The sequence below is a fragment of the Delphinus delphis genome, chromosome 7 (assembly GCF_949987515.2).
Source record: "Delphinus delphis chromosome 7, mDelDel1.2, whole genome shotgun sequence".
Taxonomy (NCBI): domain Eukaryota; kingdom Metazoa; phylum Chordata; class Mammalia; order Artiodactyla; family Delphinidae; genus Delphinus; species Delphinus delphis.
Window position 1 is genome coordinate 63038742 of NC_082689.1, and position 15352 is coordinate 63054093.

The 15352-nt window shown below is 39.4% G+C and overlaps 1 protein-coding gene across 7 annotated transcripts in view; it reads left to right on the forward strand.

Moving 5' to 3' along the window:
- Positions 1–15352, forward strand: part of ABCB11 (ATP binding cassette subfamily B member 11) — a 103441-nt gene that overhangs the window by 76909 nt on the left and 11180 nt on the right. For all 7 annotated transcript variants that reach the window (XR_011246543.1, XR_011246544.1, XM_060016630.1 and 4 more), the window contains 8 exons: positions 270–374; positions 462–623; positions 2849–3052; positions 4549–4790; positions 7521–7677; positions 8826–9023; positions 13371–13577; positions 14897–15043. Coding sequence is in view for 5 of the 7 variants with exons in the window: in XM_060016630.1 (XP_059872613.1) it covers positions 270–374; positions 462–623; positions 2849–3052; positions 4549–4790; positions 7521–7677; positions 8826–9023; positions 13371–13577; positions 14897–15043 (1422 nt within the window). In the remaining 2 variants the exon portion in view is untranslated. The remainder of the gene's footprint in view (positions 1–269; positions 375–461; positions 624–2848; positions 3053–4548; positions 4791–7520; positions 7678–8825; positions 9024–13370; positions 13578–14896; positions 15044–15352) is intronic.

The window sequence follows — 15352 nt, forward strand, 5'->3', positions numbered from 1 at the left end:
AGCCAATAAAATTGCCTACATCAGGCAAAGAAACGAGACAAAAATTCTGTCAGTCATAACCACTGGGTTTCGTTCACCAGCCTTCCTTCCCCACAGAGAATTAAGTGCACATGTTCATAGTTAACTTTGGTTTAACACTAGTATGTTTAAAGTGAACTGGTTTTTAACCCAAAGCCTAAGAGAAATTTCTCTTAAACATATTTGAATTGATTTCTTTTGCTATTGTTTGTTAATACTAAAGTTACTTCCTTGCTTACTGTCTTGCAAAGATTTTTTCAATTCCTGATAAAGAAGAACAAAGGTCACAGATCCATGGTGTGTGCCTGTTTTTTGTAGCAATAGGCTGTGTATCTTTTTGCACTCAATTTCTGCAGGTAAGGAATTTTATTTTTCAGTAATCGATTTAGTTATTTTCCCCCTTTTCCTGTTAAAATATCACTAAAGACTCCTTTATGTTTCAGGGATATGCTTTTGCTAAATCCGGGGAACTCCTCACAAAAAGGCTACGTAAATTGGGTTTCAGAGCAATGTTAGGGCAAGACATTGGCTGGTTTGATGACCTCAGAAATAGCCCTGGAGCACTGACAACAAGGCTTGCTACAGATGCTTCTCAAGTTCAAGGGGTAAGCCGTGGTGGAAACCAGGCACGCAGTAACCGGAGTAGACTTTCTTTCCTTTATGTATTCCAATAATCACGTAATTCCAATAACCACGTACATATTTCCTATAAAACAGGAACTCGAGGGAGGATACCCCAGAGCTACACTTTTGCCCATTTCCAAAGTTGACAAACAGCAGCTAAAGCATACTGTCTCCTAGGTAATGCCCAGAATCAGTGTTATGGCATGAATCAAAATCTGTCAGAGTTTTGCATTTCCTGAGTCTAGCAATTGAGAAGAACTTTCCCTCCTTTCTCAGATCGGTTTTTTTTTTAGGCCCAGAGGCTCAGATTCCACAAGACTTAATGGCACCCCCAGAGGGTGTGTGTGTGGAAAAAAGCCTCCTTCCACAGGGGCCTGGCTTGTAAGTTAGTCTTAGGAAAAGAAGCTGTTCTAAGCAGCCCAGCCGGGAACCTGAGGGAAAGACGGGAGATGATTGCTATCTAGAATCCTGACACATTCCAAGGGCTGTCTTTTCTGACTCAGGGAGACTAAGCTGTGGTTTCTAAACCCCAGAACCTGTAGCCTTGTTCAGGAGATTTAAACATGTGTACAAGATGAGGCAACACCTTCATAAAACCAGGCATTTGGGCTAAAGGGATGAGAGTTCAGTTTGCCTCTCAACACCACTGCTCACTTTCCATGAAAATCAGAAAAAGAGGAAAAAGAAAAGTCATGGTTTGCCTGTGAGGCTCTTGGAAGAAAAAACTCACTGGATTGGTAGTGCTGTACTGTATATCTCGACTTCTACCAGTTCAACCAACAATATGAACCATGATATGGAGAATTTCAAAGCAACATGGAATCCTCTTTAGAGGAAAATCCCTGTAAATTTTTCATTTTGATCATTCTACGCTTTTTCTATTGTATAAATAGAAAATGTGTTTCCCACAGTCATTGGGTCACACCGTACATATTATTTTGTAATCTTTCTTTTTTCTCCTGAAACAATGTGATGTGAGCATATTTTGGTCCTTATATATCCTTCTACAATGAATTTTTAATGAATGCTTAATTCATCATTTTAATATATCATCATTTCTTAAAGAATTCCCCGTTTAGGTCCTCCCTCCCCACATAAGCAATGTATATCATTTTGCATCAAGCTTGTGGCATACCCTTGATTATTTTTTTAGTTCTCAAAATATAATCACTGGATCAAAATGTATAATCATTTTGAAAGGTTTTAATATACATTGTCTTACTGCTTAAAGTTTTTACTAATTTTACTCTCAACATTTGAGTATTCTAGTGTCTAGTTCACCTTATTCTTGACCTTAGATTAGATAAATAAGCCATAATCTCATCTCTTCTATTTTTGTAATCTTCAATCTGCAAGGAGCTTTTATAGGTTATTCATTATCACTAGAATTAATCTCACGCTGACTGGTCTAGCTCTGATACCCATGTAATGAGATTAGTCAATACATGAGCTCCCAAGAAGGTGTGAATAAGATGTACTTTTATTAATCCAGCCTTCAAGTGCATTGTGGGGGGGCTCTTTAATGAAAAGACCCTCCCTTTTTAAAGCATAGAACTACCATATGATCAGTAATTCCACTCCTAGGTACATATCCAAAAGAGTTGAAAGCAGTGACCAAACAGATACTTATATACCCATATTCATAGCACCATTATTCATTATGGCCAAAAGGTGAAAACAACCCAAGTTTTCATCAACAGATCAATGGATAAACAAAATATGGTATATACACACAATGGAATGTTATTTGGCTTTAAAATACATGAAATCCTGATACCTGCGGTAACATGGATGGATCTTGAAAATATTATGCTTGATAAAATAAGCTAGACACAGAGGGATAAATATTGTATGATTCCACTTATATGTGGTACCTAGAATCGGCAAAGTCATAGAGATAGAAAATAGAATAGAGGTTAACAGGCGCTGGCTGGGGAGAGGGAGGAAGGGATGTTAAATTGAATGGGTATAGTTTTTGTTAGGAATGATGAAAAAGTTTTGGGAATAAATGTGGTGATAGTTCCAATTTTGAAGGTATTTGATGCCACTGTCCTGTACATTTAGGAATGGCTAAAATGGTAAACATTGTTATGTATATTTCATCAAAATAATTTTTTAAAACCTATCTGTTTGCTACAAAATAGCTTTTTCATGATTTAGTTAGAGACTGTGTGTCTGAAATTGGTTGATCACGTTTGGTTTGCAGGCTGCCGGCTCTCAGATTGGGATGATGGTCAATTCCTTCACTAACATCACCGTGGCCATGATCATCGCCTTCTTCTTTAGCTGGAAGCTAAGCCTGGTCATAGTGTGCTTCTTCCCCTTCCTGGCTTTATCGGGAGCCATACAGACCAAAATGTTGATGGGATTTGCCACTCATGACAAGCAGGCTCTGGAGGTCGCAGGACAGGTAATCTCCCAGACCCACTTTTCAGACTGCTTATGGCTGAGTGGCTGTCAGACTGCTAAGAATGAGGGGTGCAAACAGACTTAAGGAAACTGTCAGCCTACAAACATTCATGGTTAGAAACTTCCCATTAGCCTTTTTCATATATGCCTCTGATGATATGAGATTGAGCAGGTGTGGAGAAATAGTGGGGAAAACACAGAGGGTTACATGTTCAGTTTCCTGTCAAACAGTTATTTTTTATACGTCCCAGTTAGGTGTAGTATTCTCCTTTGCAAGGGAGGATAGTTCACTTTCCTCTTTATTTGGTCTTTTCAGCTTAATGGTTTCTCCAGGTCATGCCAACCACACAGAGAGGAGTTACTATCTTTTTAATGGCACATGCTTTTAACTTTCACACTTCAGTGTCTGCCTGACTTGTGGCAAATGTCTTTCCCAAAGAGAACCATGAGATATACACAGTTTAGGTCTCGAATACACTTAGGCTTTAGCTATGCACTTTTTTTTTTTTTTTTTTTTTTTTTGCGCTACGCGGGCCTCTCACTGCTGTGGCCTCTCCCGTTGCGGAGCACAGGCTCCGGACACGCAGGCTCAGCGGCCATGGCTCACGGGCCCAGCCGCTCCGCAGCATGTGGGATCTTCCCGGACCGGGGCACGAACACGCGTCCCCTGCATCGGCAGGCAGACTCTCAACCACTGTGCCACCAGGGAAGCCCAGCTATGCACTTTTAAGAGTATGTTCTAATTAAATCTGGTTATCAGAGGTAAATGAAGATATGGTGGCATGGACAGATATCAGGGATAAAGAATCATGCACACACACATATACACACCCTCACCTTTTAACAAATTTACTCTAAACTAGGTTTTTTCTCTTTAAAGAGGGAATGTGAACATCGCCCAAGTAGGCAGAAGCCAAAAGAATTTCATATGCCGATAATAGGAAGTAGCCCACTTTTGTACCTTTTTTAGGATAGGACCGTAATTCAGAAACAGTGGTTATTTACCTTAGAGTAGGGATTGAAACAAATACAAATTTGTAGTATAGACTAAAAGATAAACTTCATACTCAGTTTTAATCTATCTTATATAGTATTTGGTCATAATTTTTTAAGAAATAGAATCTAATATTTTAGGTTTCTATTATTAAACAATCTTTTTCTCTCAGACACATTTAAAGATACCATTTTGAACATTTCAAATGAATTCACAAAGATAGCCTTGTGTGCCGTTTTTCCCCCTCTTCTCTCTTCCTCAACAAGTAGAGGCAACAAAGCCATGTTAGGATCAAGTAGAACTTGTATTGAACTGATAGAATGTCTCAGGGTCCATTCAAATTGATCTCCAGCAACTTCTCTATGTTCCCAGATGATGCCCCCATCTGTGCTGTATACTGCCTTCTGTCATTTGCACCAGATCTAATCCATATAACGGTTGAAAATGTCATGAAAGCAGTTATCTCTGCTCTTTTATTTCTAAAACTCTTTTTCATTCTTCAGATTACAAACGAAGCCCTCAGTAATATTCGCACTGTGGCTGGGATTGGAAAGGAGAGGCAGTTTATAGAAGTGTTTGAGACTGAACTGGAGAAGCCATACAAGACAGCCATCCGAAAAGCAAATGTTTACGGATTCTGCTTTGGTTTTTCCCAGTGCATTGTGTTTGTTGCTAATTCTGCTTCCTACAGATATGGAGGTTACTTAATTCCCAATGAGGGGCTCCATTTCAGCTATGTGTTCAGGTGAGGACTACCTGGCCAGAGTCATAAAAGATCAGCACTCCAGGGAGGAATGGTCTGGTTCTATCCGTTAGCTTCTGCTGCTTAAACCATCCCAAACATGGTGTCTTAAACAGCTCAGATTAATATTTCTTACAGACTCTGTGTGCTGTCAGGGTGGTTCTTCTGGACTGGGCTGACTCAGTCAGGCTTCTGAGTGCCCTTCTTTCTCCACATGGCCTCTTAGCAGCTGAGCTTGTTTTCTTCACATTGTGCTCTCGGAGTTCCAAGTGCAACAGAAGATTGCAAGACCCAACATGCAAGCACTTGCCAACTCTGCATGCATCACATTTTCTAATATCTTCTTTGGCCAAAGAAAGTCATACAACCAAGTCCAGATTCAGAGAAAAGAGGAATGGACCCCATCTTTTGATGAGAGGATCCGATAAGTGTTTCTCCTTTACTCTCTCACATGGCTATCACATGGCACTGACACCTGATGGCTGTCCTACAGTTCAATTTATCCTGACACTATTTACCTGGAGATAGCGTTGGGTCCTCCCACAGGTTAAGGGCTCAGTCCTACAAGACTGCCCCTCCCCCAACCCTCCACACCAAAGCAAGTCCAGGTCATCACCTGTGCTTCTGACCAACAAGCTGTAGACCCAAGGTTCCCATGACCTCATCCTCAGCTTTGATTAATATGCTAGAGCGGCTCACAGAACTCAGAGGAACATGTACTTACTAGATTACCAATTTATTACAAAAGGATACAACTCAGGAACAGCCAGATGGAAGAGATGCATAGAGTGTGGTATGTGGGAAGGGCTTGGAGTTTTCATACCCTCCCCAAGAATGCCACTCTCCTCAAATCTCCACGTGTTCACCAGCCCAGAAGCTCTCTGCACCCTGTCTTTTGGGTTTTTATGGAGACTCCATCACGTAGACCTGACTAATTAAATCATTGACCATTGTCGATTGAACTCAATCTCCAGCCTCTCCCCTCCCCTGAGGTTGGGGAAGGGACTGAAGTTCCACCCCTCTAATCGCATGATTGGCTCTCCAGGCAACCAGGCCCCATCCTTAGGTTATCTAGAGTTTTTACCAAAGTCACTTCATTAACAAAAGACACCTCGGTCCTCTCAAAACTTGGGAAATTCCAAGGGTTTAGGAGTCTGTGCCAGGAACTGACAAAAGACCAATATAGTTTTCTTATCATAAGTCATAATATCGCAGAGGAATAAAAAAATCGTATTGCAAAAGGGTGTGTACAGAGTAATAGGACAAATTAAGCATTTTCACAATCTACCATACTGGTTAATGCTGAGAAAATCTAAAGTGCTTGAATAAGATGGTTCCTAGAACTACCTTATTTGAGCTCTACTTCTTGTAAAGAAGGCACATGTCTAGCTGACTCTTCCTAGGTAGAGACAGCGAAGACTAGTCAGGGGAATTTTGTTCTTTTGTTTATAGCTGGAGTCTGCTCTTCTAATAAGTTTAGCTTTGAGTCCAGTTTCTCACATTTCCAGACACCTAAGTGTGTCAAGGTAGCAAGGGACTGGGTGCACATGCATATGGGTGTGGCGTGATGGGGCAGGGAACCTTGAAAAATGCGGGGGAGACGGTCTGAGAAAGCCTTGGAGGGCATTAGGAAAATCAGCCCTGAAAGAAATCTCTTCTCCAGCCATGAGTTCTGTCTGCTCGCCCTCTATCTTCTTCTAGAAATATAGAAGAAATTTTTTTCTCCTGCCCCACTATGCCCACCTCAACCAGGAAAGTCTCCTTTCTAAATTTTTGCATATGTAGAGCTACTAACCCCAAATCAGAAATCACAAACTCTTGACTTGTTTAGTTTATGTAAGACTTTTGAAGAATTATTTGCCAACGTGTAAAAATTGGGACACTGCAGAAAGCTCCCAATTTCTGGCTTCTCTTTAAAAAATGAAAGATGACCTTCCATCATTTCCTATTTTATTCCGGGTGCTTGTCATAGCTTTAAGTTTTGGACTGGGCTCCTAGAGATGTCTGGCTTTGCCAGTCTGGCCTAAAACAATTTCTGCTTATGAACTGAGCAGTAAAACACACAGAGACACCCCACACCACCCCACCCACACTGAGGCAGGCCCCATGGTGCATTGCAGTGCAGGTGGACAACTTCGGGGGGCGCCCCTCGCAGCATGGTCTATAGAGCAAAAGGGCTATCTCTTATCACGTTTATCATTCATTTATTTATTCACTTATTTGCTCGTTAATTATGCACACATTGAGGCTGGGACAAGTAGAAGGATACAGGCAATTGCATCATGTTGTCTGAAGCATGAATTACATGCTTGCTTGGTACAGAATTGGTGCTTATATCGCCAATAATTGTCTTTTACACATTAATCATAGATTCATAGAATGTTAACATTGTAAAAATGCAACCCAACCCAGTGATCTTTCAACCTCCCTCTTTTTTTTTTTTTTTCCTAAGAAGTCTTTTTTCCTTAAACAAATGTTTTTAAAAATGCTGTTGTAGTTGAAGCAGGGTTTGGAGATCTGAGCCCCCTTTGTTCAATCCTCCCCTCACCCTTTCTTCTAGAACACAATTTGAAAAAGGCTAATCTCTCCAATCTCCCATTCCCAGACAAGTCTAAAGAGACCTGCTCAAGGCTGCTCGGTCCTTTCCAGGACTAGACCCCCAAACTCCTGCCTCTTAGGCCGTGACACCAACCACACCGCGCCCTTTCTACCTGGGTGTCTGTCCAACTACAGGGTGATCTCTTCAGTTGTACTGAGTGCGACAGCTCTTGGGAGAGCCTTCTCTTATACCCCAAGTTATGCCAAAGCTAAAATCTCAGCCGCACGCTTTTTCCAACTGCTGGACCGACAACCCACAATCAAGGTGTATAGTAGTGCGGGTGAAAGATGGGTAAGTATAGAGGGGTAAGAGGGTAGTGGGGGAGGCTTGTGCTTCTGTGTGTGTGCAGAGCAGCCATTGGGGCTGGTTATTCAAGACCACTGATCTTCTAAATTCTGCAGTGTATGGGTGAACTCATATGCCCTCGGAATGGACAGACAGTAGATTTACAAACGTAAAGGAATGAAGTACCTTAGCATTAAAAGTTCTTCATAAAGCTGGAACTTGAATAAGGCAATGATATCCAGTGAATACTTGTTTTATAGTACACAGGTACTATAAAACACAGTTCCGGAATGAATGAAGCTACGTGTCTTTTGAGACCTACCCAACCACCAGGATTTCTACTGATATCCTGGTACGGAATGTAGAAAAACCAGTTTCTCCTGTCCGATAATACTGATTTAATTCATGTTTCTCTGTGTTCCACATGAGTTCATGTGGACTCCCAGAAAATTATTTTGATCTCAATGAAATATCACTTTTTCTAATTGATAGTCCCTACAGGTGTTTTTTAATCTTCCCTGCCTAATTTTTAATATCCCAGTATGTGCAAGAGAGCCAAAAACCCCTAAACCCCAGTAAAGTCAACTAAATTCAGAAATCTTTTAAAATTGGTCAAATGCCCTATTTCTCCTTCAGCTCAATAAAAGGTAAGTCTCTGTGTGGTTTATTAAATGTCTATCCATTTCTAGAGTTTACACGTCAGAGAGTACAACTCAAGGTATTTCACCTTTGCAATTCAGGGCTCAAGTAACTTTCTGTGTAAGTCATTTCAAGTGTAATGCTATTATTTTAAATCTCTGGGGGAACAGAGCTGTAGGAATTTGCACAGTTACTGGCTTCTGTGATGTAATCATATCCTCTATTTTCTTCCATGCAGAATGTCAAAGAATGGGTGACAAGGAAATCCCCTTAGGTTAGAATGGGAATAAGAGATCAAATATCTTTAAATTCGATGCTCAAGCCTCCTTTTATTCTACATCTGCTGGAATAGGGACTAGAATGCCATTTCATTAAGTTGCTGTCTTTGTACTTTGCACTTCAGCAGCTTAGTGTTGAAGGTATCTTAAGCAAGGATTTAAAACTCAGGCTTATGTGCATTTTCAATAGTCTAGATTCTAGTAGAGCATATATAATTCTAATCTTCCCGTCCACAGGACAACTTCCAGGGGCAGATTGACTTTGTTGACTGTAAATTTACATATCCTTCCCGACCTGATATACAAGTTCTGAATGGCCTCTCAGTGTCTGTTGGTCCAGGGCAAACCCTGGCATTTGTTGGAAGCAGTGGATGTGGTAAAAGCACCAGTATTCAGCTGTTGGAACGTTTCTATGATCCTGACCAAGGGAAGGTGGTAAGCAATGCAGAATTCTCAATGCATTTGAGAATTTGGCTTTCTGCAGAGTATCTCCAACCCCTAAAAGTCATCTTCAAGGTTGTGTCTTGCCAGACTCATTCCAAAGCGCTTGCCTTGGACAGTATTTTCCAGTTCCAGTCATTTGCTGGTTGACCTGATTCTACCTCACAATTTCTAACATTATAGTCTTCCCAGTTCCAGATGGTCTGCTGCCCAGTTAGGCAAAGAAAACTGCAAAGCTGGAGATGAGTGTACTTAACAGAAGCATTCACTTACCTGTAAATGGGGCAGAAAGTGCAGACTAATCAGGAAACTAATGACTGGGAATGGAAAAAGTGGGGGTGATAAGAAACACAATGATAAATGAGTAAGAAAGGGAATTTAGTATGAAAAATCCGAGACAATCCTGGTTCAAGAAGCTAAAGTCTAAATAATATAAGGACCTCACATTGGTAGTCATATTCCATAAATCTTTGGTTAGGATGTTTGAAAAATTGGTGGTTTGCTTTGTTGCTTATTTTCCACAGAATTTCTTCCTCTTTTCTCTTCTTTTCTTTTTCCTTTCTATTTTTTCCAAATAATATATGCAAAGGAGCACAAAGTAAAATAAGAAAGATTTGTTAAAAAAACCAAAACAAAACCAACCCCTTATTCCACCCTTTCCACCCCCCATTCTCCATTTTCCTGCTCAAAGGCAACTATCTTTAACCACTTTATGTTTTTAGATCTCCCAATGATTACCTCAGAGTCCCTAAATAATATGCTTATGCTGCTGTTTCACGATTTAACGAATTTAGACCCTCTGTTGATTTATTCTCAAGAGATGGAAATTTAACTTACCCTCACTTCTCCCCCTCCCTTTACCCACCTCCTCCCAATATGGTTACATTACTTTTAAAAGTTCTTTTATTTGTAAATTTAATCAATACAATTCTGTTTCTTTTCGATCACCTATAGATAACATCTCTTGAATTCTCATTTTCTAAGATGAGAATATTAGCAATTCTACCTCTGTTTTCACCTCTTCCTCCCTCTTTTTACCTCTCAAGTCCTAATAACTATACTTTTATATTATCTTTTTTTTCTTTAATTGGAGTATAATTGCTTTACAATGTTGTGTTAGTTTCTGCTGTACAATGAAGTGAATCAGCTGTATGTATACATATATTCCCTCCCTCTCAGACCTCCCTCCCTCCCCCTCCCCCACCCCAACCCCCCATCTGGGTCGTCACAGAGCACCAAGCTGAGCTCCCTGTGCTATACAGCAGGTTCCCACTAGCTATCCCTTTTACACATGGTAGTGTATTTATGTCAAACCTAATCTCCCAATTTGTCCCACCCTCCCCTTCCCCCACTGTGACCACATGTGTCTGTTCTCTACATCTATGTCTCTATTCCTGCCCTACAAATAGGTTAACTATTTTTCTAGATTCTACGTATATGCGTTGATATACGATATTTGTTTCTCTCTTTCTGCCTTACTTTACTCTGTATGACAGACTCTAGGTCCATCCACATCTCTACAAATGACCCAGTTTCATTCCTTCTTATGGCTGAGTAATATTCCATTGTCTATATGTACCACATTTAAAATATATATATAAAATGCTTACCTTTTGTTTATAACATTTATTATCTTTCACGCTTTTACTCTAGGTTGATTCTAAAAGTTGAAAATCTATTAACTTTTATTATGGCTAAGTAAATATTGTTCATCTCATAGTTAAGTAGTGAGGTACATTAGCATTACATTTTTCTTTCTTGATTGTTTTTCTGAAAGACTTTCTTTTTTCTTGCATTCTCTGCCTTTATAAAATCTTTAGTTTCTTCCAATGTCTCTCTCCTGATACCTATTCAGAGGAACCTGCTTCTTTCCCTTATTTCTGCCACTGCCTGGACTAATTACATCCTACACCTGCTGAACAACTGTCAGCCTATGAGTTTCCTGCAGTATCTTTTGCAGTAGATCCATTATTTCCTAGTTCCTGTATCTTCCTCTTTCTTCGGTTTTCTGTCTCATTTTGTTGGAGTGCACCTGCAAGTAGTTTTCTAAGAAATGATGCAGAGGTGTGGGTCTGATTGATTATTTAATCCTTCTTTTTTGAAAAAGGACTTTCTGATATCCCTGAATAGTATAATCTTCATTGCAATGAGGATAGATAACATGATGAGAAATGCCGAAAGAAACTTGAAAGAGGCAACTAAAGTTTCCCTTGCATAAAGCAAAACAAGAAAGCAAGCAAACAGATAGTGGTAAAATCCAGGAAATTATGAAAATAAGGAGTAAGAGTTGATTATCTGTAGTTTATAATCACTTTTATTAATTTTAGGTAAAGAGATTTTAATTTGTTTGAAAGTATTTGGTGATTGATGAATCTAGAAAGTACGTTGCACTGGGAGTCTGATCTCTACAAAGGAGAGGATCTAGTTTCCCCAAATGTCAGATCTTTCATGTCTATCACCCAGGTAGACTGTGAACTACATGACATGCAGGGACCTGAATCCTTCATGTTTGACTTCTTCAACATTAACATGTATATTAAGTATATTTCTCTGAATGTACTCAGTGAATGTTCTGGTCACAGGTAGAAAGCAATGCCCATGAAGAAATCAGTATGATTCCTTGCATTTCATAGACACAATATATTTTGTTACATCATCGTAAAATGTTTCTACAAACATTTTTCAGTAGGAAAAATACCACCGTTAATGCAATTTTTAAAAATCCTCTTTGCTTTTAAGGAAACTAACAAACGCAAACATTCAACGTTTTCAACATTTAATTGGGTACCTGTGATGTGCCCAGCACTGCATTAGGCCCTGTGAGAAATTCTAAGGAGCATGAAGCATGTCTTATGTCTTCTAGGAGCTTACAATACTAGCATATAGACAACAATTAGCAAGCAGCTCCAGTATTTAATTGTTAAATCGTGCTTTGCAGTCTATAAGTACTATGGAAAACGCATAGAGGAAGATGAGCGAGGGCTAATTGTTGAAGAATGCCTTATATTTTTTCTAGTAGTGTTTGTTTTTTACACTGTGAAAAAATTATCTAAAACATCATATATTTACACCATTTAATATAATCTTTTTCTGAAATCATGGGGCCAAATACTTCACAGTATTACAGTATGTGAGACATACTGTACCTTTACTATTCTAAGCCTTTTAAGTGAAAGAGCTCAAATGGTAGACATACGAGTTCCTGTAATTAACTGCCTAGATAGATCATGAGTTCCTAAAAAACAGAGATTTTTTTCTTTCTTTCTTTATTATTGTTTTAACATTTTTATTGGAGTATAATTGCTTTACAACGTTGTGTTAGTTTCTGCTTCATAACAAAGTCAATCAGCTATACGTATACATATATCCCCATATCTCCTCCCTCTTGCATCTCCCTCCCACCCTCCCTGACCCACCCCTCTAGGTGGTCACAAAGCAGCGAGCTGACATCCCGGTGCTATGTGGCTGCTTCCCACTAGCTATCTATTTCACATTTCGTAGTGTATATAAGTTCATGCCACTCTCTCACTTCATCCCAGCTTACCCTTCCCACTCCCCGTGTCCTCAAGTCCATTCTCTACATCTACGTCTTTATTCCTGTCCTGCCCCTAGGTTCTTCAGAACCACTTTTTTTTTTTTTTTTTTTTTTTTAGATTCCATATATATGTGTTAGCATACGGTATTAGTTTTTCTCTTTCTGACTTACTTCACTCTGTATGACAGACTCTAGGTCCATCCACCTCACTACAAATTATTTTTTCTTTATATAGCATACAAAAGACTGTCTAGCATGGTGCCTTTGTGGCAGGTAATTCAATATATGTTTGTTGGTTGACTAAGTGAATAAATGTACTCCTTTCTTACTGGGGTCTGTTGTCTCAATTATTCAGAGGTTAGTATCAGTGAAATCAAGGAAACAGGTTTGATTCTTACATTGTCCAACAGCTTTACATAGGAAACCCCATTTCATAACCCATGGAGTCTCAAAATTGAGCAATTCTGTGTACTTGGAGAGGATGTGCTGCACCAAAGGATAAGGGGAAGTTGTTGTTTTTTTTTTTAACTAGATACTGTCTGGACTGCCTTTCCTGTTTGTATAATACTACCCGTAGAACTAGAATTTGGGAAACAAACAACCATGTCTGATCACAACTTTGACACCACTTCTGGCAGACACCACCTCCAGAGGTCAAAGGCAACATAATTTATTTCCAAGAATCCTTAGATTGTTGTCTGTTAAGCAAAGCAAATATCTTGCATAACACTAACTCTAGGATACAAACTTTCCTCACTGCTGGAATTCTACAACTCAGTGCCCTGGTTGTCACCTCTGTTTGGCAGATGATAGATGGGCATGACAGCAAAAATGTAAACGTCCAGTTTCTCCGCTCGAAGATTGGAATCGTTTCCCAGGAACCAGTGTTGTTTGCCTGTAGCATAGTGGACAATATCAAGTATGGAGACAACACCAAAGAAATCCCCACGGAAAAAGTCATAGAAGCCGCAAAGCAGGCTCAGCTGCATGACTTTGTCATGTCCCTTCCAGAGGTGGGTACCAAGTCAGAGTCATTCTCTATGGCAGACAGGGAGGAAGAGAGGTAGAATGACTAAAAAGTATTATGACTGTGGCTCACGGAGAAGGTCAAAGGCAACACAACTTATTTCCCAGTGCCCTGAGGTCGTCTCAGTCTTTTACGCAAAATGAATGTCCTTCATCAACATAATCTTTAGTTTTGGAAAGTAGTATGTTATCCAACGCAAAGGATGCTCTATTCCTTGTTGTAAGTGAAGCAGTACCACATTGAGCATCAGCTTAGCATAACGGAAAAACGTCCTGAGATTTGGAACAGACATTGATTTGAATCCAAGCTTGGCCACTTTCTAGTGTAAAGTTACTTCTGTAACAATTACTTTTCTGAGACTCAGTCGTCTACAAAATGCAAAAAATAACAGAATGAGAGAGCACACATAATAGCCTCAGAAAGAAAGCTGCTGCTGTTACTATTATGATCATGATCATGTCATTACTTGGCAGCAACTCCTGTGCGTGGTGGGTAAGTTGCATTTGCCTCGGAGTTCCTCACTTTCCCAGAGCCAAGTTTGAATGTAGTGTGATATTGACTCTGCTTTTTTCCATCCACCAAGGGTCTTTCTTGGTGGTTGATCACTAAGAAAATTAAGACATGGAAACTGAAAAATAGTAATCGGGAGAAAATGATTTCTGTAAACATTAAATGATAAGCTGGCTAGAATAGTTAGTACAGTACCTGATGCATAGTAAATACTCTGTGAATGTAACTGTTTTTTACGTAGGCGTCAGGTAGGGATTTTCCTTCATAATTTCATCTAAAACAACAAATATGTTAACTAGTTATGAAGCTCACAGAAATTTAAATAATTTGTTCATGATCACAGAGCTGGTATGCAGCAAGAGTGAAGATTGAAAATTAGGCTTGTGTTCCAGAATGAGGCTACCTCAACAAGGGAATGGACCAGGAGATCTCTTGAAGGCCCTTATTTGCCTAGGATCATTCTGTCTTGGAAAGATCTTCCAGACAGGAGTTGGGAAATCAGGGAATCTTAAATCAGGGAGGATCTCATACGCAAGGAGAAAGAGATCAAAAATACAAACCTAAAAGAAATGCAGAGAAAGGGATACAAAGTCCCCGTGTTTCCCAACATGAAAGGTCATAAAACGCCATATTTTTTTAATATGCCTAAATGGATTTGACATCCTTTATACAAATTATTCCCAATTTCAAAAAAAACAAATTGTTTAAATCCTCAGAGGGGTCATTGATGTGGGCTCCCTACAGCACAGGAACAATGGCTGTTTCTGGTTCTCAAACTTACCATATTTTTTCCAGAAATATGAAACTAATGTTGGGTCCCAGGGGTCTCAACTCTCTCGAGGGGAGAAACAACGCATTGCTATTGCTCGGGCCATCATACGAGATCCTAAAATCTTGCTACTAGATGAAGCTACTTCTGCCTTGGACACAGAAAGTGAAAAGGTAGGTACTGACTTTCTGAAGTCTTAGATCATTATAAATGAGTTTTTTGCTGTAACATTTGTCCTTATAAAATGGCAGTATTGTTAATTTTCTGATTCATTAATAGTAGAAATTGCCACTCCTTTGTAGCGCCCAAAGACAATAGTCTAGAGAAAGTGATTTAAAATAGGATTGCTTCAAATAAAAAAATTTTTTTCACTTTAAAATAAGAATTGTTTTTAAGATTGTTTAGGCTAGGTGACACTTTTTTCATGGGTAAATAATGAGCTTTCTTAAATAAAATAAAATAATCCAGGCCATCTGATAGGT